Raw genomic sequence first — 25711 nt, 5'->3', positions numbered from 1 at the left:
TTGTTGATTTAACATTTTTTTACAGCTTTAATACAAACAGCCATTTAGTTTTTAACAGTTATATCTGATGGTATTGAAGTAAGTACCCTACACTTATGTATAAAGAACTTAGCTAATAAAATAATAACATCAGCAGTTTGTCAAATGTCCTTGTTTTCAACAGATTTGAAGTACCATACTACGTCAACATAGAATAGGTTTGGGATTCTTAGACAGCCAGGTGTGGATACCAACCCAAAGTGTACGCACAGTAGTAAAATAGATGGTCAGCATTTTTTAACATTATTTTTTACAAAAAGCACAAAGGTTGCAATCAATACCAAATCTTCTACGGAGTTGTTCTCCTGATGGATAAACATCACTACATAGTTTATTTTACTTTTGAAGGGATTGGGAAAGTTAAATACATCCGTAGCTGCTTTTTTGAAGATTTGCTCTGCAATGCCTCTTTTTATCCTTGATAAGGGAATGGTGCCTTAAGATTGCCATTTATTTTTACATTTAGTGTCAGTAAAGTATAATCCATTTATCAATAAGTTTGATTATGATGGGGTGCATACAGAATATTGTGTTGCATAACACAACCCCATAAAATGTATAAAGGAAGAGATTTTCAACAAAGGGAGCCAACTACTATCACAAAAGATTGAATTGTATTTAAATAGTACATATTTTAAAGTCTGGTTTAAGGAATGCTTTATTTTTGTTGTTGTTTTTAATACAGGTCTTAATGCATGAACAGTTTCATGCATACAAATCATGCCTATTGGGCAAACGTTTTCAATTCTTCAATGATAAAACAAATCTACTTTTCTATCCTAAAGTCAGCATAGAGAGAACATTTCAGCTCACAGCCAAACAGAACAGATTTTATTCTATACTACGGATGGATGGCAGTAATTTCATCAGAAATATTTTTTAAAAAATGATACCATCCCTTTTTTCAGAATAATCATTATGACTTTTTGTCTGCATTGTAGGCACCATACTTTCCATGTATTATAATGAATTAGATCTTCTCCCTCTGACAGACATATGCATGACTTTTTTTTTCTCTCTGTTACTACCGGTAATAGTAAGAGTTAAAACCAAAGAATTGATGCCTTCTCCCAGTGTGAATATTTTCTCGCAGATCCATCATTTCCCCTTTAATGGCCTCATGGAATCTCCTGTGTGCACCAGACTTTGTGAAGGAGTCCTGCAGCTTCAGTATTGCACTCTGGGGGCGGGGCACTTCACTACCACTCCCTTTAATAGCTGCATGCAGCCTGACAGAAGTAGGCCTCTGCTCACACTCAGTAAGATGGAAGGTACTTGGATAGACAGCATCTTGAAGAAGGGCTTCACTGATCGGCTCTTTCCAATGTGAGGGGTTTTTAAAAGATGACCACAGGTATGGTTGACGGAGGCTGAATGGATTTGGCCCCACTGTATAATGTTCTTTTCCACTACTTGGCGGGTCCTCATAGCACACATCAGGTCTAGGTGGCTGAACCTCCTCTTCAGTGCGCTCAAAGCCAACGCTTCTAGGCCTCTCTGTCGGCTGTTTCATGTCAAGGGCTATGTACTGTCCTTCAGGCTCACAGCTCTGGCTCCTGGCTTCATTAACACACACACCTTTGGTGTTTTCTGTGGGATGGGGTTCCAACCTGCGGTGACCCTGAAGCAACCGGTAGTATCTACCTTCTTGAGGACGGGGCGGAGAGAAGACTGGGCAAGAGCGCTCTTTCTGTTTGAAAAGGAAATTATTATTATTATTATTATTATTACAAATTAACCCTCTTGGTAAACATTAGACCACATCACACAACTACCACAGTTGGGTGATTGATAGAAGCCCAAAACTGAATGGCAGGGCGTAATTGGGGCCCTATTTATCTTGGTATCACTGAATACATACTGTCTTACAAGCAAATTATTTTTAATGAGAAGCCATTTCATAAGTGCAGCCATTTCCCAAAATATTATTTTTCTAGGTATACAGAATGACTAGGGATGGGACATTTACTGCACATTAACCAGGCAACATTTTAAATACGTAAGACCACCCATTAGTGCACTGACAGCCTGCATATTATCAATTTACTACCAATGCACAAACAGGTGATTGATTTGTTATTCATTTTCCCAAGAGAAATGTGTTTCTGCAATTATGACTGCCATTACTGGTACAGCAATGTGATACCTGTCTTGCAGAATTTTTGAGGTTAAAAGAAGGACAAACGTCCCACCCAGTTTTTCTTATTGGTAGTAAATAGATAATATTCATGTTTTAATGATGTATAGCATATTACAATCTGTTTGTCTATTTTTTTAAGAGATTATCTATCCAGGGATACCAACGTATTTAGTCTGAGTGGGATTAAAGGGCGATAAATGTCCCACTCCTAGTCGTATGGAATTTGTAGAAAATGAATAACATTTTGGGGGAATGACTGCACTTGTGAGATGACCTCATTAAGATCTTTTGCTTTCATTTAAAAAGAGGATATAGTTATCTATTCAGTAATACAAAGAAATTGAGCAGGTAAGGGGGATAAAAGCCCCACCTGTAGTCGTTCTGTTTCTAGGCTGGTGTCCGGACAGTTTTGGCAGGGCAGTTTATAAATTTGAAACTTACTAGTTCAGCTGTGTATGGGTTTATTTCTCCAGTAACATCTGCAATGATCTTTTCATGGTAGTCATCCAGCTGCACAGGGTTCATGGGGCCACTTCCTGAACACAAACTACATTTTATTATGTCCCTCCCCAACACTATTATTGCTTTATGCCTCTAATAGCCCGATGTTGTCAGTGGACCCTTGGTAATCCAATACAGAAGCACCAAGCCTGTGGGCAGCAAGCATGTAATGAACTGCATGTGCTGTTTGCTCAGCACATAGTTAACCATGCTGTTGAAATGATCTACTGTAGTCAAATGTGACAAATCATCAGGTAATCACAGAGATGCTTACTCAATAGATATGTCCTTAGCAACTTAGTCTTTTCCTAACAATACTTTCCCTTAGGCACCAGTCAAAATGAATCACAGGGAGCAACACAGTAGATTGGAATTTGACATTTTTATCACGTATATACAGTATGCATTCATCAGCTCCCTCATTTTTACATTGACTCAGGTAAAAAAAAAAGGAGTTGATCATCAAAAAAAGTTTAAAGCTGCAATGCCTCACAATATTGTTCCAATTTACACAAATATAAATGTCATTGGTGCATGTGCACTATAGCAAACTCTTCAATAGCAGGACCTTTTTGACACACTAGATTCCTAACATCTCTCAAAGGTAGTTTGAGCTGGGGGTAGACAAGCTATTTCCATAAGAAATAATATTAAATACATTTGTTTTGCCCAAATGTGGTAAATGAATACAAAGCTACATAAATGCAACTGCTTTTTTGATAGCTTTGGTACCTGTGTAATTAAGTTTGTATGAGGTTAGCCACTGAGATCTCTCAAGATTCTTTAGCATGTTAACTGTCTTTTCTGGAAGCGTGGCCTCCCAGGATCTCAAAGAGGCATTAGGGGCCATTGTCTTTGGTGGCTTCGGGTAGTAAACTTGTTTTAACCCCTCAGCTGATTTAGGGAACTGAAAGATCAGACACAAATACAGAAAAGTAGATTTAATAACATAGTTCTGCATTTTCAGTGGAATTACCACAGTAATTACACCACAGTAATTAAAAAAAACAAACAAACTATATAGCTAGGCCGAAACACAACATGGGAAGCTATAATAGTGAATGGATAACACAGCTCGGCCTTTCACGTGTCGCAATCTTCTGTAGCCCTCATCTTCCCATCAGAAAGCTTCACCCATCGTTCACGGGTGTAAAGACATCCTAATGTAATGATATGATACGGATAGTGATATGCAGGTCACGACTCCGTATGTATCACCATACATGTGACGGTCATGATGGGCTACTTGTATGATGCATAATAAGATCAGATGACTTAAAAGACAAAAATGAAATTAGTTATGTAGAGTATGGATTCATACCAGCTATATTCTTCCTTCAAGATCCATTTGGTGATCTACAATAAGCTATGTTGTGCTTTTGGTAACACCCCTACTGTCTTTTTAATAACAAACAAGCATCTCTCTCTCTCTCATAGTTTGATAGCAAAGATAATTCCACATCTTTAAACAGCAAAATGAATAAATAAATACATTCCTTACATCATAATAGCCATATTGCCCAGGCCAAATCAGACCTTTCTTGTTTGAAGCAGAAGGTATCTCAACAATTTCATGTCTGTATGGACCACCTGCAAATTTTTTTAAAGTCTTAAATTGTAATTGCAAATTGTTGACAGCATGGTTATTATTATTATTATTATTATTATTATTATTATTATTATTATTATTATTATTATTATTTTACTTTTTTGTTGTATTAACACGTCAGCTTTAAGGCACACATATTTCATTTACGTCTCCATTTATTGAGTGTCAGTGTTTTTCCATTTCTAAATTTCTCTCCAATAAATAAACAGATTGAGCACAGAAAAACAAGAGGATATGCATCCCATAGGAAATTATAATGATAATCTTGGTAAACATACTTGTTAACTATGCAGTTTTAACTATGTTTTTATTATCCTGGACGCCCTAGTGGTTCTAAAGTATTTACATCCAAGATTTAACTATTCAACTGAGATAAGAACTAGCAAAAAAAGATCTCACCAGCTCCAATCCAAGATAACAAATGCCTTAAAAACAAATCAGTAAAGAATGACTGGGCTTTGCTGTATACTTCAGAGTGTACCTCTTGTTTTGCTGAGCACTATGACATCAGGAGCCTTTGCAGGTGTGAAGGGCTGAATGGGCTGAATGTTCCTGGCACGGACCCCTGTGTCTGGATCATCCGGAGATTTGAAGTTTGGAAAGACAGCAAACCTGGAGATGTGGGACTGGTAGGGGTGCTCTGCTGGGAATCGAAGGCGTATCTGTTTTTCACTGAGGGACAAAACACTTAAAAATTAAAAAGCCACTGAAACACGAAAATGTTCAACAAATGTTCAACAAATGAATATGTATAATTCACTGTATAATCCAATTACAACAACAGCATTGATCGAGTGTACAAGGTGATAAGAGTCACCAGAGCGGATAAAACTAGTTTATACACTAGTGAGTACACTCGATACATGCTCTACAGACAGCTGATAGATGACAACTGCTTTGTGACGTTCCTCTTGGTAGCAGAGAGATTCTACTCATACACAGTAATCCCTAATAAAAGGTAATTACTGTAGCATAGTAATACCGTGTAAAATGTCTACAAATGACCATGGTACAGTAAACCCTGTACAGATGTAGAACAGGGGTGTACAACCTGAGCCAACCTTGGGGACACGTGTGTGTTCTTCAGACACCCTTTTTGAGGACGTCATGACCCTATAGCAATAGAGCTCAGTTAAATAAAGTCCAAATATTGGATTAAATTGGCTTTTTTTTTTATCACTTTTATATATACCCTATATTTTATCTTAATAAAACTTTTTATTGTTATTGTTTTAATCTTTTTTTTTTTGATGTGGAGATGCCTAGTCTGCTGTTTTTGATACGACAAATATATTCCTACCCTTATTTCGAACCACTGGCCCGATATCATTAAGCTCAACTTTTCAAATACATTTAAGTTTTAATAAACTCAGAGGGTACATAACTAAAGACCACCCTTCTCACTCATGTTGGTTCTACAGCTTGAATGGGGTTTCCTTCTTGTAAAATAAATTCTCCGACACAAAATTATTAAGGCTGTGAAGTAAATGGTATGAAAAATATTAAGCATCCCAAATGAGTTGATGCACGTTATTACATACATTTCTTCACAGCTGTAGAAAATGATAATATCTTGATCTGACAAACATTAACTCACACATATATTATGTTAACTCACTGTAGTTCAGCATCAGGTGGTTTAGGAACTCTGAAAAGAAAATTATACATTCTGTTATTTGTACAAATGTGTACACAGTTTCAAAGTTTCATTAAAATGTGTCAGTGTTTCATTTACCTTATTAAGGACTGCTTGAGTAATATATCAGTGCTCTATTCAGTGTAAACCTTTTAAAGTATTGTGTTATAAGTTAGACTTAAGAGTAATCTTTCGGTTACACATTTAGGATGAATTTTCAAAAGCAGATTTTAATGTGCAATTCAATATTGACATCTGGTGTAGAGAAGATGAATTACAGTATTCTAAAGTAACTATGGTAGTTATGGTGCCATCTACTGTAGAAAGAAACATGGACAATGAGAGTACATAGTACTGTATATGGATAGCAATTCCTATTGGAGCATATATTTTAATCACCTTTTTAAATCTCTTTGTTTTGTTTTGTGTTTTTTTGACCTGGATAAGGTTAAACAACACATTCATATGGCAACACACATGCATGCATAAAAACATACAGTACAATGTTAAATATGGCTATATACAAGTCTAATCTATACAGTCATTGCTTTTATTCCATACTGAATTATAGACATCATAAACTTACAGTTGATCATTGGTGCGGACATTGCTTTTCTTCATCATAGTGAGATCATAATACTGTGGAATTGTAACACTCCTGCAAACACAAATTAGACAGTTCATTCAAACAAACATTGTTTATTCTTTTTTTTTTTTTTAAATGTAGTGTTCCCATTTATTTTACCCCTGATTTTCTCCACAATTTGAAATGTCCAATCATTTTTCCCCTCAACGCAGCAATTTCCCACACAGTTCAGGAGAACTAAAGGTTCGTTCAGGGGGTGTACTCTCTGATCCCACGACCAAGCCAGCTTCCTTTTTTACACCCAAGAACTCTCGAGCGGATGTCAGCGAGCTACCGACTTCTGGAGGACAAAGGCCAGCCTTGCAGGTGTCTGCTTTTTAAGCTCACTGTGCACCTGGCCAGCAGGGTTCGCTGTAGCGAGATGAAGAGAAATAGTCTCTGACGGTTTCCCCCCCTAACCCACAGGAGCACCAGAGCCAATGCAATGCTCCCTTCGGAGTCCCCAGCGAAGACCGGCTACTTTGCACAGCCAGGACACAAACCTGTAACAAATGTTTTAAGAGTAGGAGTTGCTAGGGTTGCTTAAGTTAAGAACAAACAAACATAATTTGGTGGTTATCTTTAAAAACAAAATCATAATGCGAAGGTAAAAGTCAAGTAAACAAATGTTTTGGCTTTTGCGTTCATCAGTGTAATAAGTTTTACACATTGAATTATGTAAAAGCATTTTAATGTAAATGGAAAAGAGACTGTGAAGAAATGTTCAATATAAAATGCATTAGCCTACACTATGCACTTATATACTATATAAACATGAAGGTTAACACCTATATTTGACCTGCATATTTGACCTGCATATTTCTGACAATGATTAAAAGTCTAGGTAAAATGTTAACACTTGGGCAACGTTTAAACTCTGAACTAATGATCACATGATCTCAGAGTAAATACACCTGTTTCTGGAAGGCCCCAGAGTTTGTTAGAGAGCATATCTAAACAAACAGCATCATGAAGACCAAGGAGCTATCAAAACAAGTCTGGGATAAAGTTCTGGAGAAGCACCAATCAGGGTTGGGTTATAAAAAAATATCCCAAACTTTGAAAATCCCCCGGAGCACTGTTAAATCCATTATTAAAAAATGTAAAGAATATGGCACAACCGCGACTCTGCCTAGAGAAGGCCGTCCACCAAAACTCAGTGACCAGGTAAGGAGGGCATTAGTCAGAGAAGCAACCAAGATGCCAATGGTAACTCTGAAGGAGCTGGAGAGATCCACAGCTGAGATGGGAGAAACTGTCCATGGGACAACTATAACCCGGACACTCCACAAAGCTGGGCTTTATGGAAGAGTGGCGAGAAGAAAGCCATTGCTGAAAAAAACCCATATCAAATCCTGTTTGGATTTTGCCAAAAAGCATGTGGGAGACACAGCAAACATGTGGAAAAAGGTTCTCTGGTCCATTTTAATTCCAGGTTGTAACACTACAAAATGTGGAAAAGTCCAAGGGGGATGAATACTTATGAAAGGCACTGTATATACTGGACCTGGCAGCCATCAATTCCTTCGTTTTGTACAAGGTAGGAGAGATTTCATCTTGAATCTAGCCACAGCACTTCAGCAGAAACATTTCGATCAGAAAACTGCAAAGCTGCAGGTTGAAGCAGCTCAACCTGAATTCTGTGCTGTGAGTGACACACACACAAGATAAATCAGAAAAATGCTCTTGACTGCTGAAACCTTGTGAGCTACAAGCATGATTCCTGCTCTGGTTTACATGGGTTTTTACAGCTGTTTTTATAGTAAGAAAATGATTGACCCTGCCCTTAAAGTCGCGCTGCCAAAAGGACGTCCTTTTGCTGTTTCACGATGTATTCGTGTGACTGTAGAGTCAAGTTTCAAGTGCATGTAAACCAAGCCATTGTCTGGTGAGTGAGAGAGGGTTCAGTAAGTATGACTTGGTCTTGGGGTCCCACTATCATGATGGAGACACCCTTGCCTATATATATAATGATGCACCATTTCTCCACTGGCTTTTACCATGGCAAAGGAAGCAATTATTAGGGCATCAAAATGGGTAGTGGGAGGAGAATGCTTGGCTTCTGGAATGCGACTGCCACCAATTAGAGCATACATGGATGACATGACAATCATGACTACTACAGTAGCCTGCACTAATCGGTTATTGGGTAAATTAACCAATAACATTGAATGGGCACGAATGCAATTTAAGCCCACTATTTCAAGGTGCATCTCTATAATTAAAGGTAAAGCAGTGAATAAGAGGTTCTACATTAAAGGTGAGGCAATGCCAACAGTATATGAAAAGTCTTGAGAGATGGTACGATGGGGAGCAGTGAGAAGTGAGACAACAAGCTGTGCAAGGGTTGAAAAGCATAGACAGCAGGGCTTTACCAGGCAAACTTAAACTCTGGTGCTTTCAGTTTGGGCTACTGCCAAGACTTCTGTGGCCACTCACTGTGTATCAGGTTTCCTTAACAATAGTAGAGAAGCTGGAAACGTTAATCAGTTCATATGTCAGGAAATGGTTAACCCTTTGCGGTCCTATGTCGGACCTGGTCCGACATTGCAATTTTCCCTTTCCGGTCCAATGTCGGACCCTGTCCGACATCATCAAAAAGACGCAAAAACACGTCTCTAGTCGTTTTTTTGTCCGGAAAAAGCCGAGAAAACCATTCAGTGGCCGAGTGAGACCGATGGGAACCGAGGGCGTATCTCATGAATACTGATAGGTCTGACACCACATAGATAACACAGACATAAACAAACAAGATAGCTGCTTCCGCATCCAGCACTCAAAGAACATCACAGACATTTGCAGAGCTTTTTTTAGATGTTATAGAAATAGAATAATGACTTGGATTGCATTATTGAGGAGTTTGGTGATAAAACAAGTGGTCAAGAGATGATTTATCGGTATGTGGGGCGGGGCTGGAGATGCAGTACTGAGTGTCCTGTTGATATGCAGTGGAAAAAAAAATACTTTTAAACAGCGCGTGTGAAAATAAATTGGACCTGACGCGCCTGAGACGCGCTGAATAAATGGACCGCTAAGGGTTAAGAGTTCTACGCTGCCTCAGCATAGTGTGACTGTATGATAAAGGGATACTGCAGCTGCCAGTCTCAGCCAGTCTCTAACCGAGGAATTTAAGTGCACCAAGATTCGATTGGAAATGACATTGGTACAGTCACATGATGAATGTGTGAGGGACGCAGCACCTGTGTTGAAAACTGGAAGAAAATGGGCGGCAAAGGAAGCTGTGGAAGATGCAAAGACTGCCCTTCGTACAACCACCAAGAAAAGGTTTTAAAACCAAAACTTGTCTAGGACAACTGGAAGCTGCTAGAGACTGGAAAATGCTGGCAGATGTTGGACAACGGCTTATCTTCCCACCTGAGATTGCCACTACTAACCTTCGACCTGATATTGTCTTGTGGTCTGGATGAGCACGTCTTGTTCACCTGGTAGAGTTGACAGTGCCATGGGAAGATGCTGTGTATGAGGTGTATGAAAGGAAGAAACTTCGGTACACTCAACTAGCTGCTGAAGCGGAACAATGAGGATGGAGAGTCCAGGTTTACCCAGTGGAGGTGGATTGTCGAGGATTTGTGGCACACTCTACAACCCGGTTTCTCAGAGACATCGGATTCAGTGGTCAAGAGTTGCGACGCATTGTGAAGAACTTATCTCAAGCAGCAGAGAGGAGCAGCAACTGGCTCTGGTTCAGACAAGAAGATTCTGGTTGGGGACCTCAAGCATCGTAGAAAGAAAGCAATGTTGATGTAAAGGAAGGTAAGTAAGCTGAGCTTAGCTGAGTGGGGGATGGAGGGGGGTGATGCTGGGACGCCAGAATCACCGTCGAGCCCTCTTGAGGTGTTGTGGACTAGTCGACGAAACACCGAGGATGGAAGATGCCCACTTGAAGACCCCAGAGAAATACCCTACTCAGCTCAATCCAGACGGTTGTCATGCTGATGTGCTAGGGAGGCCGCACAGTGGTTGATCCCTGGAGCCAGCATTGCAGCCGTTATATGTGCTGATGCGCCAGGGAGGCAAAATAGGCTGATCTCTGGAGCCAGCATTACACTTCAGCCACCAACACTAGACAGGAGGATATCTACATCATCAGATGGAAGGAAACGCAGACGGATCACATTAGTTTACAGTAAAAGAAGCTATGTCTTAGTAGGTGCTTATCTTGGCAAGAGCCGAGTCCAATATCAGCATGAAGTTTTAAGACCTACTGTCATGTAATGGAAATCACCCCCCCGAGGGGTTTAAATAGGGTTAATCGGGAGCCATTGCCATGCTTCGAACAAGGTTTTAATGACCTAAATACACTTGTGTATTAAAAAATGATCTTACGTTGGCCAAACATATCCTCCATAGCCATGGTGCCGATGTCCTTTCATCACCTTGGGGGGAGGCTCCATTTTGGGACGGTGAACTTCTGGTAAAGATATTGGACCAATCCCAGCATACTCCCTGTCTCTCCCCCACAGGCACCTGGGAACTTTAGGGGCATTTTCCCAATACTGGCGATATCTGGTGAGAAACAGAGAGTGAGTGGGCAAAAAGAAATGTTCTTTGTTTTCTTTTCATAAGAGGAGATGCATGGTGATGAGAAGTTATAGGAATATACAAGGGGAGTTCAAGTAAAATACTGCTGCAGACATACTGCTATGCTTTATAAAGTGTGAATTTAATAGATTGCACAGTAGATTAGAAATAGTTATGTGCCAGGTGATAAACCTTCTGCACTGAGAACAGACCAAAATGAAGTGTATCACTTGGCAAGATAAATCTGTGTAACTCACATTTGCCAATAGATGTGTTTCTACTTCAAATAAGTACCCTGTTAGCAGTATATACATCAATGTAATAGGTCAAAGTAGTTAAAATAATAATACATGCACTGTGGTTTACCATGGTAGTGAAATGTGGTAAAATTACACTTAAGCTTGTGGGGGGGTGGGGGGGGGGGGGGGGGGGGGGACGGGGGACGACAGACAGAACGGATGACATTGCTTTTCTTCATCATAGTGAGGCATAATACTGATGAGATGCTGATGAGAGAATAGGCTGCAGAGCAGTGTGACACCTGAAATAATCAATAATCACAATCACCTAAGCATTGAATTCAAAATAATTCTGATAAGACTCCTCATTTGTGAAGTATTGCGACTCTGATATGCTTCTCAACCTCACTTCAGAAAATCTATTATATGAGATCAAATGCGATCCACAGGGCCTTTTGATTATGAGGTCGTCATCAATGCAGGACTTCTATCACCACAATGCCCTGCATACTATACCACGCCCCCCTCCCCCGGGCGTGGCTTTTGTTCTGAAGCTCAGCATCCAATAAAATGACACATCACACAAATGTCCACACTTGCATTCAGCTTAAGAAAATGGTGAACCCCCCTACTTCTTTCCTCAGGACTGGTTAATACAGGGATTCTTACAGATGATTGGCACTTGTATGTATTTGACCGGGGTTCTTGTTGAATTGTAAAATAGAGAGAAATATTTATTTATTTATTTATTTATTTAATTTGTAACCAATTAACAACGGTATCAGTACAATTATAATTTTAAAAAAAATATATATTTATTGTTTTATAGACTATACGCCGACAGTTCAGGGCAATTTAATTTTACTCTGAATAAAATAAAATTAAAAATCGTGGATCGCATTTGATCTCATCACATAAGAAACAGCAGTGCATGTACTGTAAATTGTGAGAAGAAACAAGCAAAGCCCATCTAGAAATAAATAAATCGTTTATGACATTACTTACCTGTGTTATTTTTTATTTTCAATAAATATGTAGAACGCATGTATGCTTTTGTAATATATATTTAAGTCTTAAATGTAAGTACATGTTTTTGGCTGGTTTGAAAAACACAATTTGGCTACTTTTTGGCTGGTTACTTCCAAAATTTGGCGGGGTGTTGCAAATAAAATCTGTCAGCGCTGCTCACCATACACGGGCTGATTTTTGTCGTCCAGTTAGAAATGGCAGGAGGACTGGCGGTTTTATGTGCAACTCTTGCTTTGAAAAACAGTTAATCGCTGTACAAAAGAGCCGGCTCCCTTGCAAGGAGCGTATATCGGGCTTATGTCTTCGTGTGTGATTACGTCACCTACCAGCCCTGCCTATATATATATATATATAGACACCCACACCCACACAGCATATGGACTACAGTAGCACATACCAACCAAAAATATAGCAGATCGCCTTACAATGTAATTTTGTTTTTTAAGTGTGTGCCGATATGTACTGTACTTTGCATTACGACCCGGCGAGCTGGCAAGAGCAAGGATTGTGTATGAGAATTGTAGTGGAAATGACTGAGACAGAGAATACCCGAAACAAATTAAGAGAAATACTAATTAAGGGGTTTATTATTTTGGCGTGGACCGTGGCTGACAGCGATTCTGTTTATTGTAAAACAAATAATAATAAATAAATAAACCGTCAATTTCGAAAAACTAAGACCCTGCTTGTATGAGCCTGCTTTATTTTCACACAATGCTACAGTATACCGTGTCAATGCACCATTACTGTATTAAATGTGTACGACGTAGGACTACGGTAAAAAATAAATAAATAAATAAATAAATAAATAAATAAAAGGCGCAAAAACCATTTAGTTTTAATTTTAAATCATCTTTTTTCGAATTGTTCAGTAATGTCAACAAAGCAACTTGATGTATTTTGTGTTACCGGTAGCCTATACGCTAAAGAAGTATAAAGAAAGTGCGCTATACTATAGCTGTAGATATTTATTTGAGTTTATGTACAAGGCCAACTGTGAGAAAACACAAATATCTTTCAGGGCAACGATCTATTTATTTCAAATAAATTTAGTACTTATGTGTTTTTTTTTTAAACCGGACACCTCATTTTTTTGGACAACCTATCTGTCTCTTGACATGTCTGGTTTAGTGAGAGACGGACTATGCCTTTTTAAAATGTAATTTCAAAATGTATTTTCTAATAGAGATTGATCGGTAGGTCTGTCCTACCTGGGCTTCTCACATCTAAACATCAAAACCTCACCTGACATGTTCATCTCAGTGGCAGTTTCTTCAATTACCTTGCTCCTTTCATTTTTAGCATGATACTCTTTCTTTTTCGTATTATATAAACATGGATATTTCTCATTGAGAACTATCCATTTCTCAATGCACTCCCGTTGCCACGTACAGACACCATTTCTCCAAGTTAAATTACTTTTACCACGTGACATCAACAGCGGCACTTATTGGTTGATTCCGAACGACTTTTGTCGCCAGAATAGAGGGCAGCTCTGTCTGACAACCTGTAGTTTCTCGCAGGTGAGAGACGGTTTATCATCATACACTTCATACACTGGGTGGTTTTGTCGGACCGACATGTCGAAGGCGACAAAATCGCCCCGTGTGTGGTGGCCTTAATAAGACTCACCATACCAGGGCACATTTCCCCATGCCGAGCAAGCGTTTAGTAGATTAGCACCCCACTATGCTCTATCCAGCATCCAATTTGCAGAAGCTTGTCGTGTCAGTCGTGTCAGTTACTGTTTAATCACAAGTGTCTTTAACAAGCAAGTATTGACCACAACCATGAATGACACAGCACTAAAAAAAAACTTTTCAAAGACATCCCTCAACAAATACATATTTGTAAAGATGTAAAAAGAAATAATAATAATAAACTAAAAAGTCAAAGTCCAGTTGATGCAATTGTAATTTGCTAATAGACAACGGTTACTGTGTCATGACTTTACTGATAGTGTCATTGTAAATTACAAGCCCGAGGCCCAATGAGTGTACATTGCTGGTGTCGGCATTCAGTAAACAAAGCCAATGTGAATGGAATGAATGATTGATAAAGGGTTCTGTCTGCAGGTTACTAAGTTGCAGGAGACAACTTTACCATTAAGATCCCTGTGACAAACACTCCTCTGATTTAATCCAGCTCTGCACCTCATCAAACATGTACAGAGACGCAAATCAAAGAACTCGAGCTCGTCAGAACAAGCCCAGACTGGCCTGGGGTGTAATGTGGGGGTGACTGCGCATACACCTCCTGAATATCCCCAACAAAGAACAATGTTGACCTGACAAATAAGATGAACGATACAGGCACACCGTAAATATAGGGCCACAGCTAAAAAAAAAAAAAAGTTTAAAAGATGTATAGATCTTTTAAAATAAAAACGGTTAGGTGAGTGACAGCTTTTGTTTTAGTTTCAAAGCACCAGAATCAATAAATGTCTGTCACATATGTACTGTGCATAACCTACCTAAGTGTTAATTGTCACAACATGCCAAGGTCTGTTTTTGTTTGTCCTTCATTTTAAATTTGCTTTAGGTAATCTCCAAGTACATATTTATAATTATGCATGTATATATATATATATATCTATATATATCTATCTATATATATATATATATATATATATATATATATATATATATATAAATATATATATATATATCTATATCTATATATATATATATATATATATATATCTATATCTATATATATCTATATATATATATATATGTATATGTATGTGTGTATATATATATATATATATATATATATATATATATATATATATATGCATGCACTCTTTAATATGGTATGTATATTTTATACATATACATCTCTAAATGATAGATATGGAATCAAACTATTAATTTCATGATGAACCAGACAAAAAACAATTACACAAAAAAAAAAAAAAAAAAAAAACTGAGGACAACATTGTATTGACAACATTAGCATACATACACAGTACATATCTAAAACATGTTTAATATAAAATCAACCATAAAATGAGGAAAAAGATAATATCCAACAATTTGAGATAAACCTCATTTTGCAAAAAAATACTTGAAAAAAAAATTGATAACCCAGGAACATTTTGGTTTACAGAAAATTGTATTCAGTTGGTAATATGACACAATGATATCCTATCTGATGAAAATGAAAATTAAATTGTAGTTTACCAAGTTTTTCTCAGGACGCCCTTCCAATTCTTCTTTTTTTTTGTACAGTAAAGAACACATACATAAGAATGAGTTTATGGTTGAATTTCATACTCTTCTAGTATTTCCATTCTTACCTGTCCTGTGAAACGGTGTGACGATGGGGTATCTGTAGTGGGGTCAGTTGCTCGCTGGACTGAAAAGTTTTAGATAGAATTCCAGAGCCCTCATCCTGCTTGTAGTAATAGGACAGGTCCTGAACCTTCGCATTGCCCATGTTGACAGCGCTAGAATCTGCACAAGTAGCACCGATTAAAAAGGTAGCAAGGTCACAGGACACTGTCAACTGAAATTATAAGCCTGTGGGAGGCTGGAGTCACGTTTCTTGATGTAGACACCTTATACTACAGCTGACTGCACTGCCAAAGCAAACAAAACCAACCCTTTCCACATCGATTGATTGGACACTTAAGTGCAATAACAAATAGAGGTTTTACATTATTTCATAGTGTTTACATATAAACCTGATCTCTTTTAACAACAATTACCGTTGATAAGATAAAAAAGATGTATCTTTCATAAGGCAACCAAAAACAACTTATTTCATGTTAAATGTGCCTAAAAGAGTTAATGCAGTGAGTCTGCAGAGTGTAAAGAAACGGGCGGCTGATAGCACACACTTCGGAGGACAGCGTGTGTTCATCTTCGCCCCTCCTGAGTCAGTGCAGGGGTGGTAGCGGTGAGCTGAGCCTAAAAATAATTGGGCATTTCAAATTGTGGAGAAAATAATAAAAACTGATTGACACACACCCACACACACACACGAACACACACACACACACACACACACACACACACACACACACACACCAACTACAAAGCTGTAACACAATCTAGGGGCTTGGGGTAATGTACTGTAATGTATATTGTATACTTGTTGGGTCATTGCTTTGTTATTGTGTTATTTACAATTATTGTTTAACATACTACATTATGCTTTGTGTGAGCGTATGTGTGTTTGTGTGTGCGTGGCCATCTATCAACAACAATGTTTCTACTTAGTAACAGATATGCTGCTACTGAACATTCTCCAGCAATAAAAGCAGTCTCAACAGGCTTACCTGGTAAAAACAACTTGAAGAAATCCAACATACATCCTGCATAATGTACAATACACTTTAGTCAGCCACTGTTATTTCAAATCGGTGCATTTTAAAATTAGACATAACTTATTTCAGTCTTTAATATATATATATATATAGGGTAAAAGGAACACAAAATAATGTCAAAATGACTAAATACTATTATCAAGGCATTATTATCCAACCATAATAAGAAACAATAAATATGTGTGTTTTTCTATACTGTAGGGTATGCTTTTGGTTCTCATTTAAATATATATACAGTATCACTCTGTGGCAAAGTGGTTAACAGTGTGCAGGTGCAGGAATGCTGTGGTGATCAATAAACAATCCAAAAGTCTGATGACAAACAGCAGTAAATAATAACAATGATAACAGGCAATACAGCGGTGTTTATTGCTCTGTTGCAATCCAACTGGTTGGTCCCGGAATTTCACTAAATCACTCACTGTGGACTTGTGTTTGTGTTTTGTGTTACGTGTGGGTGTTCAGGAAACAGGACTATTAACACAGTGTGTTAACAGTCCCGTTTCCTGAACACCCACACGTAACACAAACACAAGTCCACAGTGAGTGATTTAGTGCTCGCGGTGCAAATACAGTTTATCCTGAACGACAGTGCAGTGTAGTCCGGATAAGTGCTGGCCTTTGGCGACAGCTCCGGATCGTGTTCAGCCGTCTAATAATAACAAACAGTATGTTTAGACACGACAAAAACAAACAAAACACTCACGTTTTACAATACGCGTTATCCTTCCGGTTCAGCATAACCATACAAAGGAACAGATCACTTCGCTATGCCCCCTTTTGTACCGTCAATCATGACCCCTTGGTTAACTAGTGCAACCGCTCCTCTAATCTGTGGCTGCCACGTTGTTTCCCTTCCGGGTCGATGATTTAGTGTATCGTAGCTGCGCCCCCTTTCTAGATGACCGACTTCCTTCTAACCCTGGGAATGAATTGTCTGGCCAACCAGTCCAGGGCACTCTGTTCCCTTTATACAATGCCCTCACAGGTCTGGAGAGATTTATCACTAAGAATCATTCTGTCTCTGTCACACACTCTAATAGGTCATGCTGTGGTTTTGGATTCTAATTGTATAGTAAATGGTGAAATCAGAAGGACTTGTTTGTACCATGGTAATCAGCAGACAAAGTAGCAATACCTCTTTAGGTAACTCAGATGGAAGTGAGATATAAAGATGTATTTGTTATAATTAAGATTGAAGTGATTTTAGATACAGGTATCACCTCCAAAATGTAGAACAAATACGCTGTTTTTGCATGTATCTACCGATATTTATTTTATTAAGGGTCAGGGCAGGTGCCATTAAGCACTCGTGACTGGTTAGGGATTGTGGCTTCAAAATCCAAAAATGTTTTATTTCTTAATTCTTTATCTTTATTAAAGGAGGGTTGAATGTGTGCTTAGAGCTGATTCCACACATGTACACAGACCCACTTTTACAGTTCTTTGAAATACCTATTCATCCATGATCAATGTCATTCATATTTTTACTGTGTATGTTTTACTATGTATATTTTACTATGTTCATAGCAATTATGCAAATACTACTACTACGACTACCGACTCTCCGGTCCTGCTGATCGAACCCAAGGTGCGGGCCCCCCCCCCGGCCTCCCCTCGAGAACAACCTGAGCAGGATCTCGCAGTTCTCCTCGACCCCCCTCCGATCCGCGTCGAGGAGGACCCTGTACGCGATGACGCTCCACACCCTCCACTTCCTCGCCCTCATCTCCCGCCGAGACACCGCTTGGCGGGAGACCCTCCGACCACCGGGGGGCGTCGGTCCCCAGTGGGAGGCCCTGTACTCCCCGCTGGTCTCCAGGGGAGCTGGGGACTTGGGGTGGAGGGTCCTGCACGGAGCGCTCGCATCAGGAGAGATCCTGCGTCACTTTACTGACTCGGACGCCGCATGCCCTTTCTGCGGTCAGTCCGAGTCGGTAGCTCATATTTATTTTCTTTGCGCCAGGCTGCAGCCGTTTTTTTCTTTTATTGAAAAACCACTTGCTGCAGTTCTGGCTGCATTTTTCCCCCACCCTCCTCATTTTCGGGCACCCTGTTCGTGGCTCCACCAAGAAGAGGGACCTCCTTGTGAATCTGCTCCTGGCTCTTGCTAGACTCGCCATCTACAAGACCAGGAAGCGTAAGATGATCGGGGAGGGTCTCTTTGACTGTGGGGCCATGTTCAGGGCCCTTCTCCGTTCAAGGATTAAGTTAGAGCACGCCCACGCGGAGTCCGCTGGCGACATGCCATCATTTGTCGACCAGTGGGCTCTAGGGGGCGTGCTCTGTACCACCTCCCCTTTAGTTTTGCTTATTTAATTTACAGTCCTTTTTGACAGTTTTTTTTGTTAAATCAGTTAAGGTTCGTCTTTTTTAGCACCCTCAAGGGTGCTAATTAGTATTTTTGTCCAGCTTTCTATGGACAGCTGGTGTAGTCCCGTCATACAGACCTTAAATAGGACTACTACTGCTAATAATAATGATAATAATATACAGAATAATGTACACCAATTGAATTGTACACAAAAAAGAATGAAAGAAAAAGTAAAATACCTAACATCATACACAATAGAGGTCATTTCTAACTAAATATATGGCTTACTGTTTTTCTAAGATACATTTCTCCCTGCATTATGCTGCTTTTTTCTGCATGCCACTGTTGTTTGTTTTGGTATTAAAGGTGTTTTATTGTGTTCATGTACTGGTGGAAGAGTTTGTTTTGAAAACGGAGTAGGGCCTATATCAGTTTTACCATCAACCTTATACACGTGCAATCTTATCAGACACCTGACTCGCAGTCCACCACGACCTACAGTAATCTAGATGTACATTTCTCGCGCTGCCACTGTAGAATAAGACTGAAAACATCGGTTTAGAGGAAATGTAGCGTGCCCCATGTATAGTCGTAGTAATAATAATAATAATAATAATAATAATAATAATAATAATAATAATAATAATAATAATAATAATAACACGTATATTAGTCGGGAACAGTGTAAACACTACTGCAGGACTGTTTCCAGAGCAGTCCGGGGCAAGATTGGAGGACAAACGTTACTGATTTTCACTTACCTCAACCAACGACTGTATGAGGTGTCATTTATTGAAGATGTAAAACTGTTAGCACCATTTCTAGGTACCGGTATATATCTTGTAGTAAATGCTACATCTCTCCAATGAGCTGCCATACCCAAATACCTAAATGAATTCTGATTGCAGATTTATTTTTTATGTATTTAAGTCCTGTGTCACTGTTACACAGAGGGCATTGTGACCTAACACTATACTGGCAAAATGACAGTGGCACCTTTTGGGCTACGGTACAGCTGATCAAGTTAACTGCCAATCCCCCTAAGTAGGCTTATTTCTAGGCAATCTTTTTTTTTCACTTTACAAAAATACAATGTATTTTGTTGAAACAGAAAAGAAAATACAAGCCAATCGAACACATAGGGGGACTATGAACAAATAATGCAAATCATGGTTTATTTAACCAGTGGTAGTCACACACACACTAGATTGTTTTAAGTAAACAACTAAAAGTATTTTTTTCTTTTTTTTAACATATAATTAATTACATACATATTTGTATTTTTCTAACATATAGTATGTTATAATAACAATGTCATCGAAATTCAGATATCTTCATTATTTAAATAACAATAATTATCAATTCCAATCAACAATACCAAATAAATAAATAAGTAAACTTGGCGCCCGGTTTCAGTTGAGTTATAATTCTGGATTCTATAGGCTATATAATAAACTTCAAGGCTTCTTAATTTGCGTTTCATAGACAATCTTCTTATTTAGCGCGTTGTTCTGTTTTTTTTTCTCTTCCACAGATTCATAACCATTAATCTGATCCTGCTGTTCTCTGAAAGAAAGAAAAATGGAGGTACACTGATTATTTTTTTATTTTCGGACGTTTCTCTATTATAACGAGAAACACTATTTATACTGTGTTTAGCTAACGTTCTAATAACCTTTTCCAGCCCTGTTCTAATTAAGCTTTAGATAAACCTGCAGTTGGTACTCTTCTCTATCCTCGGAAGTAAAACACACACTAACTGCTTATTTTGTTGTGTGAACTTATAATTCTGCATATATACAGACGTGCTCAAATTTGTTGGTACCCTTACAGCTCATTGAAATAATGCTTCATTCCTCCTGAAAAGTGATGAAATTAAAAGCTATTTTATCATGTATACTTGCATGCCTTTGGTATGTCATAGAATAAAGCAAAGAAGCTGTGAAAAGAGATGAATTATTGCTTATTCTACAAAGATATTCTAAAATGGCCTGGACACATTTGTTGGTACCCCTTAGAAAAGATAATAAATAATTGGATTATAGTGATATTTCAAACTAATTAGTTTCTTTAATTAGTATCACACATGTCTCCAATCTTGTAATCAGTCATTCAGCCTATTTAAATGGAGAAAAGTAGTCACTGTGCTGTTTGGTATCACTGTGTGCACCACACTGAACATGGACCAGAGAAAGCAAAGGAGAGAGTTGTCTGAGGAGATCAGAAAGAAAATAATAGACAAGCATGGTAAAGGTAAAGGCTACAAGACCATCTCCAAGCAGCTTGATGTTCCTGTGACAACAGTTGCAAATATTATTAAGAAGTTTAAGGTCCATGGAACTGTAGCCAACCTCCCTGGGCGCGGCCGCAAGAGGAAAATCGACCCCAGATTGAACAGAAGGATAGTGCGAATGGTAGAAAAAGAACCAAGGATAACTGCCAAAGAGATACAAGCTGAACTCCAAGGTGAAGGTACGTCAGTTTCTGATCGCACCATCCGTCGCTTTTTGAGCAAAAGTGGGCTCCATGGAAGAAGACCCAGGAGGACTCCACTTTTGAAAGAAAAACATAAAAAAGCCAGACTGGAATTTGCTAAAATGCATATTGACAAGCCACAATCCTTCTGGGAGAATGTCCTTTGGACAGATGAGTCAAAACTGGAGCTTTTTAGCAAGTCACATCAGCTCTATGTTCACAGACGAAAAAATGAAGCTTTCAAAGAAAAGAACACCATACCTACAGTGAAACATGGAGAAGGCTCGGTTATGTTTTGGGGCTGCTTTGCTGCGCCTGGCACAGGGTGCCTTGAATCTGTGCAGGGCACAATGAAATCTCAAGACTATCAAGGCATTCTGGAGCGAAACGTACTGCCCAGTGTCAGAAAGCTCTGTCTCAGTCGCAGGTCATGGGTCCTCCAACAGGATAATGACCCAAAACACACAGCTAAAAGCACCCAAGAATGGATAAGAACAAAACATTGGACTATTCTGAAGTGGCCTTCTATGAGTCCTGATCTGAATCCTATCGAACATCTATGGAAAGAGCTGAAACTTGCAGTCTGGAGAAGGCACCCATCAAACCTGAGACAGCTGGAGCAGTTTGCTCAGGAAGAGTGGGCCAAACTACCTGTTAACAGGTGCAGAAGTCTCATTGAGAGCTAAAGAAAACGTTTGATTGCAGTGATTGCCTCTAAAGGTTGTGCAACAAAATATTAGGTTAGCGGTCCCATCATTTTTGTCCATACCATTTTCATTTGTTTTATTATTTACAATATTATGTTGAATAAAAAATCAAAAGCAAAGTCTGATTTCTATTAAATATGGAATAAACAATGGTGGATGCCAATTACTTTTGTCAGTTTCAAGTTATTTCAGAGAAAATTGTGCATTCTTCGTTTTTTGTGGAGGGGTACCAACAAATTTGAGCACGTCTGTATATCTATATATATAGATATATATACTTTTCCACATTTTATTGTGTTACAACATGGAATCAAAAATGGATTTAATTAGGAGTTTTTGCCACTGATCAACACAAAAAAAGTCCATAATGTCAAAGTGAAAAATAAAACCTACAAATTGTTCTAAATTAATTACAAATATAAAACAGAAAATAATTGATTGCATAAGTATTCACCCCCTTTGCTATGACACACCTAAATAAGCTCTGGTGCAACCAATTGTCTTTAGAAGTCACATAATTAGTTGAATGTAGTCCACCTGTGTGCAATTAAGGTGTTTCTCATGATTTCAGGATAAATACACCTATCTCTGGGAGGTCCCACAGTTGGTTAGTACATTTCCTAACAAAAACTACATCATGAAGACAAAGGAACATTCAAAGCAAATCCGGAATAAGGTTCTTCAAAAGCACCAATCAGGGGTAGGATATAAGAACATTTCCAAGGCACTGAATATCCCTCGGAGCACAGTAAAGTCCATTATTAAGAAATGGAGAGAATATGGCACAACTGTGAATCTGTCTAGAACTGGCTGTCCTCAAAAACGGAGTATCCGGGTGAGAAGGGCACTAGTCAGGGAGGCCACCAAGAGGCCTATGGCAACTCTAAAGGAGTTACAGTCTTCCACGGCTGAGCTGGGAGACACTGTGCATACGGCAACAATAGCCCAGGTGCTTCACAAAACTGGCCTTTATGGGAGAGTGGCAAAAAGAAAGCCATTGTTGAAAAAAACTCACATCAAATCTCAGCTAGAGTTTGCCAGAAGGCATGTGGGAGACTCTGAGACCATGTGGAAGAAGATTCTAAGGTCTGATGAGACCAAAATAGAGCTTTTTGGCCTCAACGCTAAGCGCTATGTTTGGCGCAAGCCTAACACCGCACATCATCCTGAGAACACCATCCCTACCGTGAAGCATGGTGGTGGTGCTTCTCTGCGTCAGGGCCTGGAAAGCTTGTGAAGATAGAGGGCAAAATGGATGCAGCAAAGTACAGAGAAATCCTGGAGGAAAACCTGCTGAAGTCTGCAAGAGACCTGGGACTTGGGAGAAGATTCATCTTCCAGCAGGACAATGACCCCAAACATACAGCCAAAGCCACACTGGAGTGGCTTAAAAACAAAAAGGTCACTATCCTGGAGTTGCCCAGTCAAAGCCCGGACCTCAATCCAATTGAGAATATGTGGAAAGAGTTGAAAATTGCTGTTCACCAAAGGTTCCCATCCAACTTGATGGAGCTTGAGCAATTTTGCAAAGAAGTATGGGCAAAAATTGCAGTGTCGAAATGTGCAAAGCTGGTAGAGACTTATCCAAATAGACTCATGGCTGAAATTGCTGCCAAAGGTGCCTCTACCAAATATTGACTCAAGGGGGTGAATATTTATGCAATCAATTATTTTCTGTTTTGTATTTGTAATTAATTTAGAACAATTTGTAGATTTTATTTTTCACTTTGACATTATGGACTTTTTTTGTGTTGATCAGTGGCAAAAACTCCCAATTAAATCCATTTTGATTCCATGTTGTAACACAATAAAATGTGGAAAAGTCCAAGGGGGGTGAATACTTTTGAGAGCCACTGTACATTATTTAATATACGGTTCTCTACTTGTTTATTACATAAGATCTCCCTATAAACACAATCAGTAGTATAAACGGTCAGAAATCCCTTCCACTGTTCTGTTCTAAGGCTACATCAATATTGTGTTACAATGCTCAAAACAGAAATATTATTCTGTGTTATGTATTCATCAATAAACACACACATAAATACATTTTTAAAAAGCAATATATATATATAAAGAACATAAGAAAGTTTACAAACGAGAGGAGGCCATTCAGCCTCATTTGGTTGTTAGTAGCTTATTGATCCCAGAATCTCATCAAGCAGCTTCTTGAATGATCCCAGGGTCTCAGCTTCAACAACATTACTGGGGAGTTGGTTCCATACCCTCACAATTCTCTGTGTAAAAAAGTGCCTCCTAGTTTCTGTTCTGAATGCCCCTTTATCTAATCTCCATTTGTGACCCCTAGTCCTTGTTTCTTTTATCAGGTCAAAAAAGTCCCCTGGGTCGACATTGTCTATACCTTTTAGGATTTTGAATGCTTGAATGCTTGAATTACACCACCGGTTACCTCACTCCATTTTGAGGATTCTCCTCTAATCAGTACTTTCTGTTTTCTACATGTTAACCACTCCCTAATCCATGTGCATGCATTTCCTTGAATCCCTACTGCGTTCAGTTTGAGAATTAATCTTTTTTGAGAATTAATCTTTTTATATATATATATGACAATAAACACTTGACAAAAGGGTTACAGCATATGAACCTATACTGGTAAAGAACAGAAAAATGCCTTTTGTCCCATCAAGGCTGGTCCCTTGCTATTGTACCATTGTTCTCATGGGGTGGAATCTAACTATAGTTCTGCCTGCATTTCTAACTCAGTGCTCATTCCCATACCTGCATGCCAGCAGTGACTTGTCAAACCTGATGGGGAAAATAGCTATGTAGTGAGATGGTTTCTTGCCATATTGAGATCTGCCGAACCTCTGTGGCAGGGTGGCAGAAGGCTGAGCTCTTCCGAATCTCTGGGGGAAGTTTGACTGTGGCTGGAGGAAAGTGCTGAGAGACTGTGACCTGCCATTGCGCTGGGGCAGATTCAGAGCTGCCTTCTGGGTTCTCTCCATCATCTCCTCCATGGCTCTGCCAAACCTCAGGGGCAAATTTGCTTTTGTGGAGATGTCTTTGGGCTTTGTGGGTTTCAGTGATATCATGACAGGGTTGCTGGTTTTATAGATGGTGGACAGCACAACATCTTTGAATTCATCCATATCAAGACTCCTCCCTTCTTTAGCCACAACTTCCTGACTGTCCTGGAAAACACATTGGTTGGTAATTCCTTCATTACATTGTTTTTAGCAGATGCAGGGTAGTTTTAAAGTGATTTTAGCTAATACATTATTCCGTTAATTGTACTTGTCGTGCACTTAAATTCGTTATATAGGTCTCTTATGAATGTGCAATGTTTGAATTAAGTACTTGTTATTTTAAACATGTACTTTTATTTTAAAACATTATGTTAAAGAAATGTCTGTTTGAAAGCAATGATTTTACAGTCAATGAAATTGACTGCACCCCTGCAACCCCATTCAATGCTTTATTTCTGTCATTCACCAAATGCTTTCAGCCAGTGCATGCTCTGACCCAGAAAACACTGCTGAGGTGAAATTACCTAGCAAGTGC

At 38.9% G+C, this 25711-nt stretch overlaps 2 protein-coding genes across 5 annotated transcripts in view; both read right to left on the bottom strand.

Annotated features, from left to right (window-relative positions):
• Nucleotides 1-679: 679 nt before the first annotated feature.
• Nucleotides 680-15856, bottom strand: LOC117435457 (uncharacterized protein C7orf31). Of its 4 annotated transcripts, none has more exons than XM_059011373.1 (9): nucleotides 15662-15856; nucleotides 10898-11077; nucleotides 6512-6583; nucleotides 5908-5937; nucleotides 4771-4961; nucleotides 4182-4270; nucleotides 3413-3587; nucleotides 2621-2715; nucleotides 680-1729 (listed from the first exon to the last, which is right to left on the bottom strand). In XM_059011373.1, the coding sequence occupies exons 1-9, from the start codon at nucleotides 15799-15801 to the stop codon at nucleotides 1064-1066; spliced, it is 1638 nt and encodes a 545-aa protein (XP_058867356.1). In that variant the 5' UTR covers nucleotides 15802-15856; the 3' UTR covers nucleotides 680-1063. The 4 variants fall into 4 exon arrangements, with proteins under 4 accessions (XP_058867356.1, XP_033914504.3, XP_058867361.1 ...); XM_034058613.3 differs by lacking the exon at nucleotides 15662-15856 and adding an exon at nucleotides 13606-13764; XM_059011378.1 differs by lacking the exon at nucleotides 15662-15856 and adding an exon at nucleotides 13643-13764.
• A 4497-nt stretch (nucleotides 15857-20353) lies between these two features.
• Nucleotides 20354-25711, bottom strand: part of npvf (neuropeptide VF precursor) — a 5892-nt gene continuing 534 nt past the window's right edge. The window contains exons 2-3 of the mRNA XM_034058845.3: nucleotides 24929-25341; nucleotides 20354-20573 (exon numbers count right to left, since the gene is read on the bottom strand). Of these exons, the coding sequence (XP_033914736.1) occupies nucleotides 20465-20573; nucleotides 24929-25341 (522 nt within the window). The 3' untranslated portion in view covers nucleotides 20354-20464. The remainder of the gene's footprint in view (nucleotides 20574-24928; nucleotides 25342-25711) is intronic.

Source organism: Acipenser ruthenus, chromosome 3 (assembly GCF_902713425.1).
Source record: "Acipenser ruthenus chromosome 3, fAciRut3.2 maternal haplotype, whole genome shotgun sequence".
NCBI lineage: Eukaryota > Metazoa > Chordata > Actinopteri > Acipenseriformes > Acipenseridae > Acipenser > Acipenser ruthenus.
This window is presented reverse-complemented; position numbering and strand designations above follow the sequence as displayed.

Bases quoted from the DNA above. Each gene is read 5' to 3' on its own strand.
- LOC117435457 (XM_059011373.1), bottom strand. From the start codon at position 15,801: ATGGGCAATGCGAAGGTTCAGGACCTGTCCTATTACTACAAGCAGGAT. The intron at 11,078-15,661 runs GTAAGAATGGAA...GTTTCTCACCAG, and splicing joins CACACCGTTTCACAGGACAG to ATATCGCCAGTATTGGGAAA. The intron at 1,730-2,620 runs GTAAGTTTCAAA...CTTTTCAAACAG, and splicing joins ACCCATACACAGCTGAACTA to AAAGAGCGCTCTTGCCCAGT.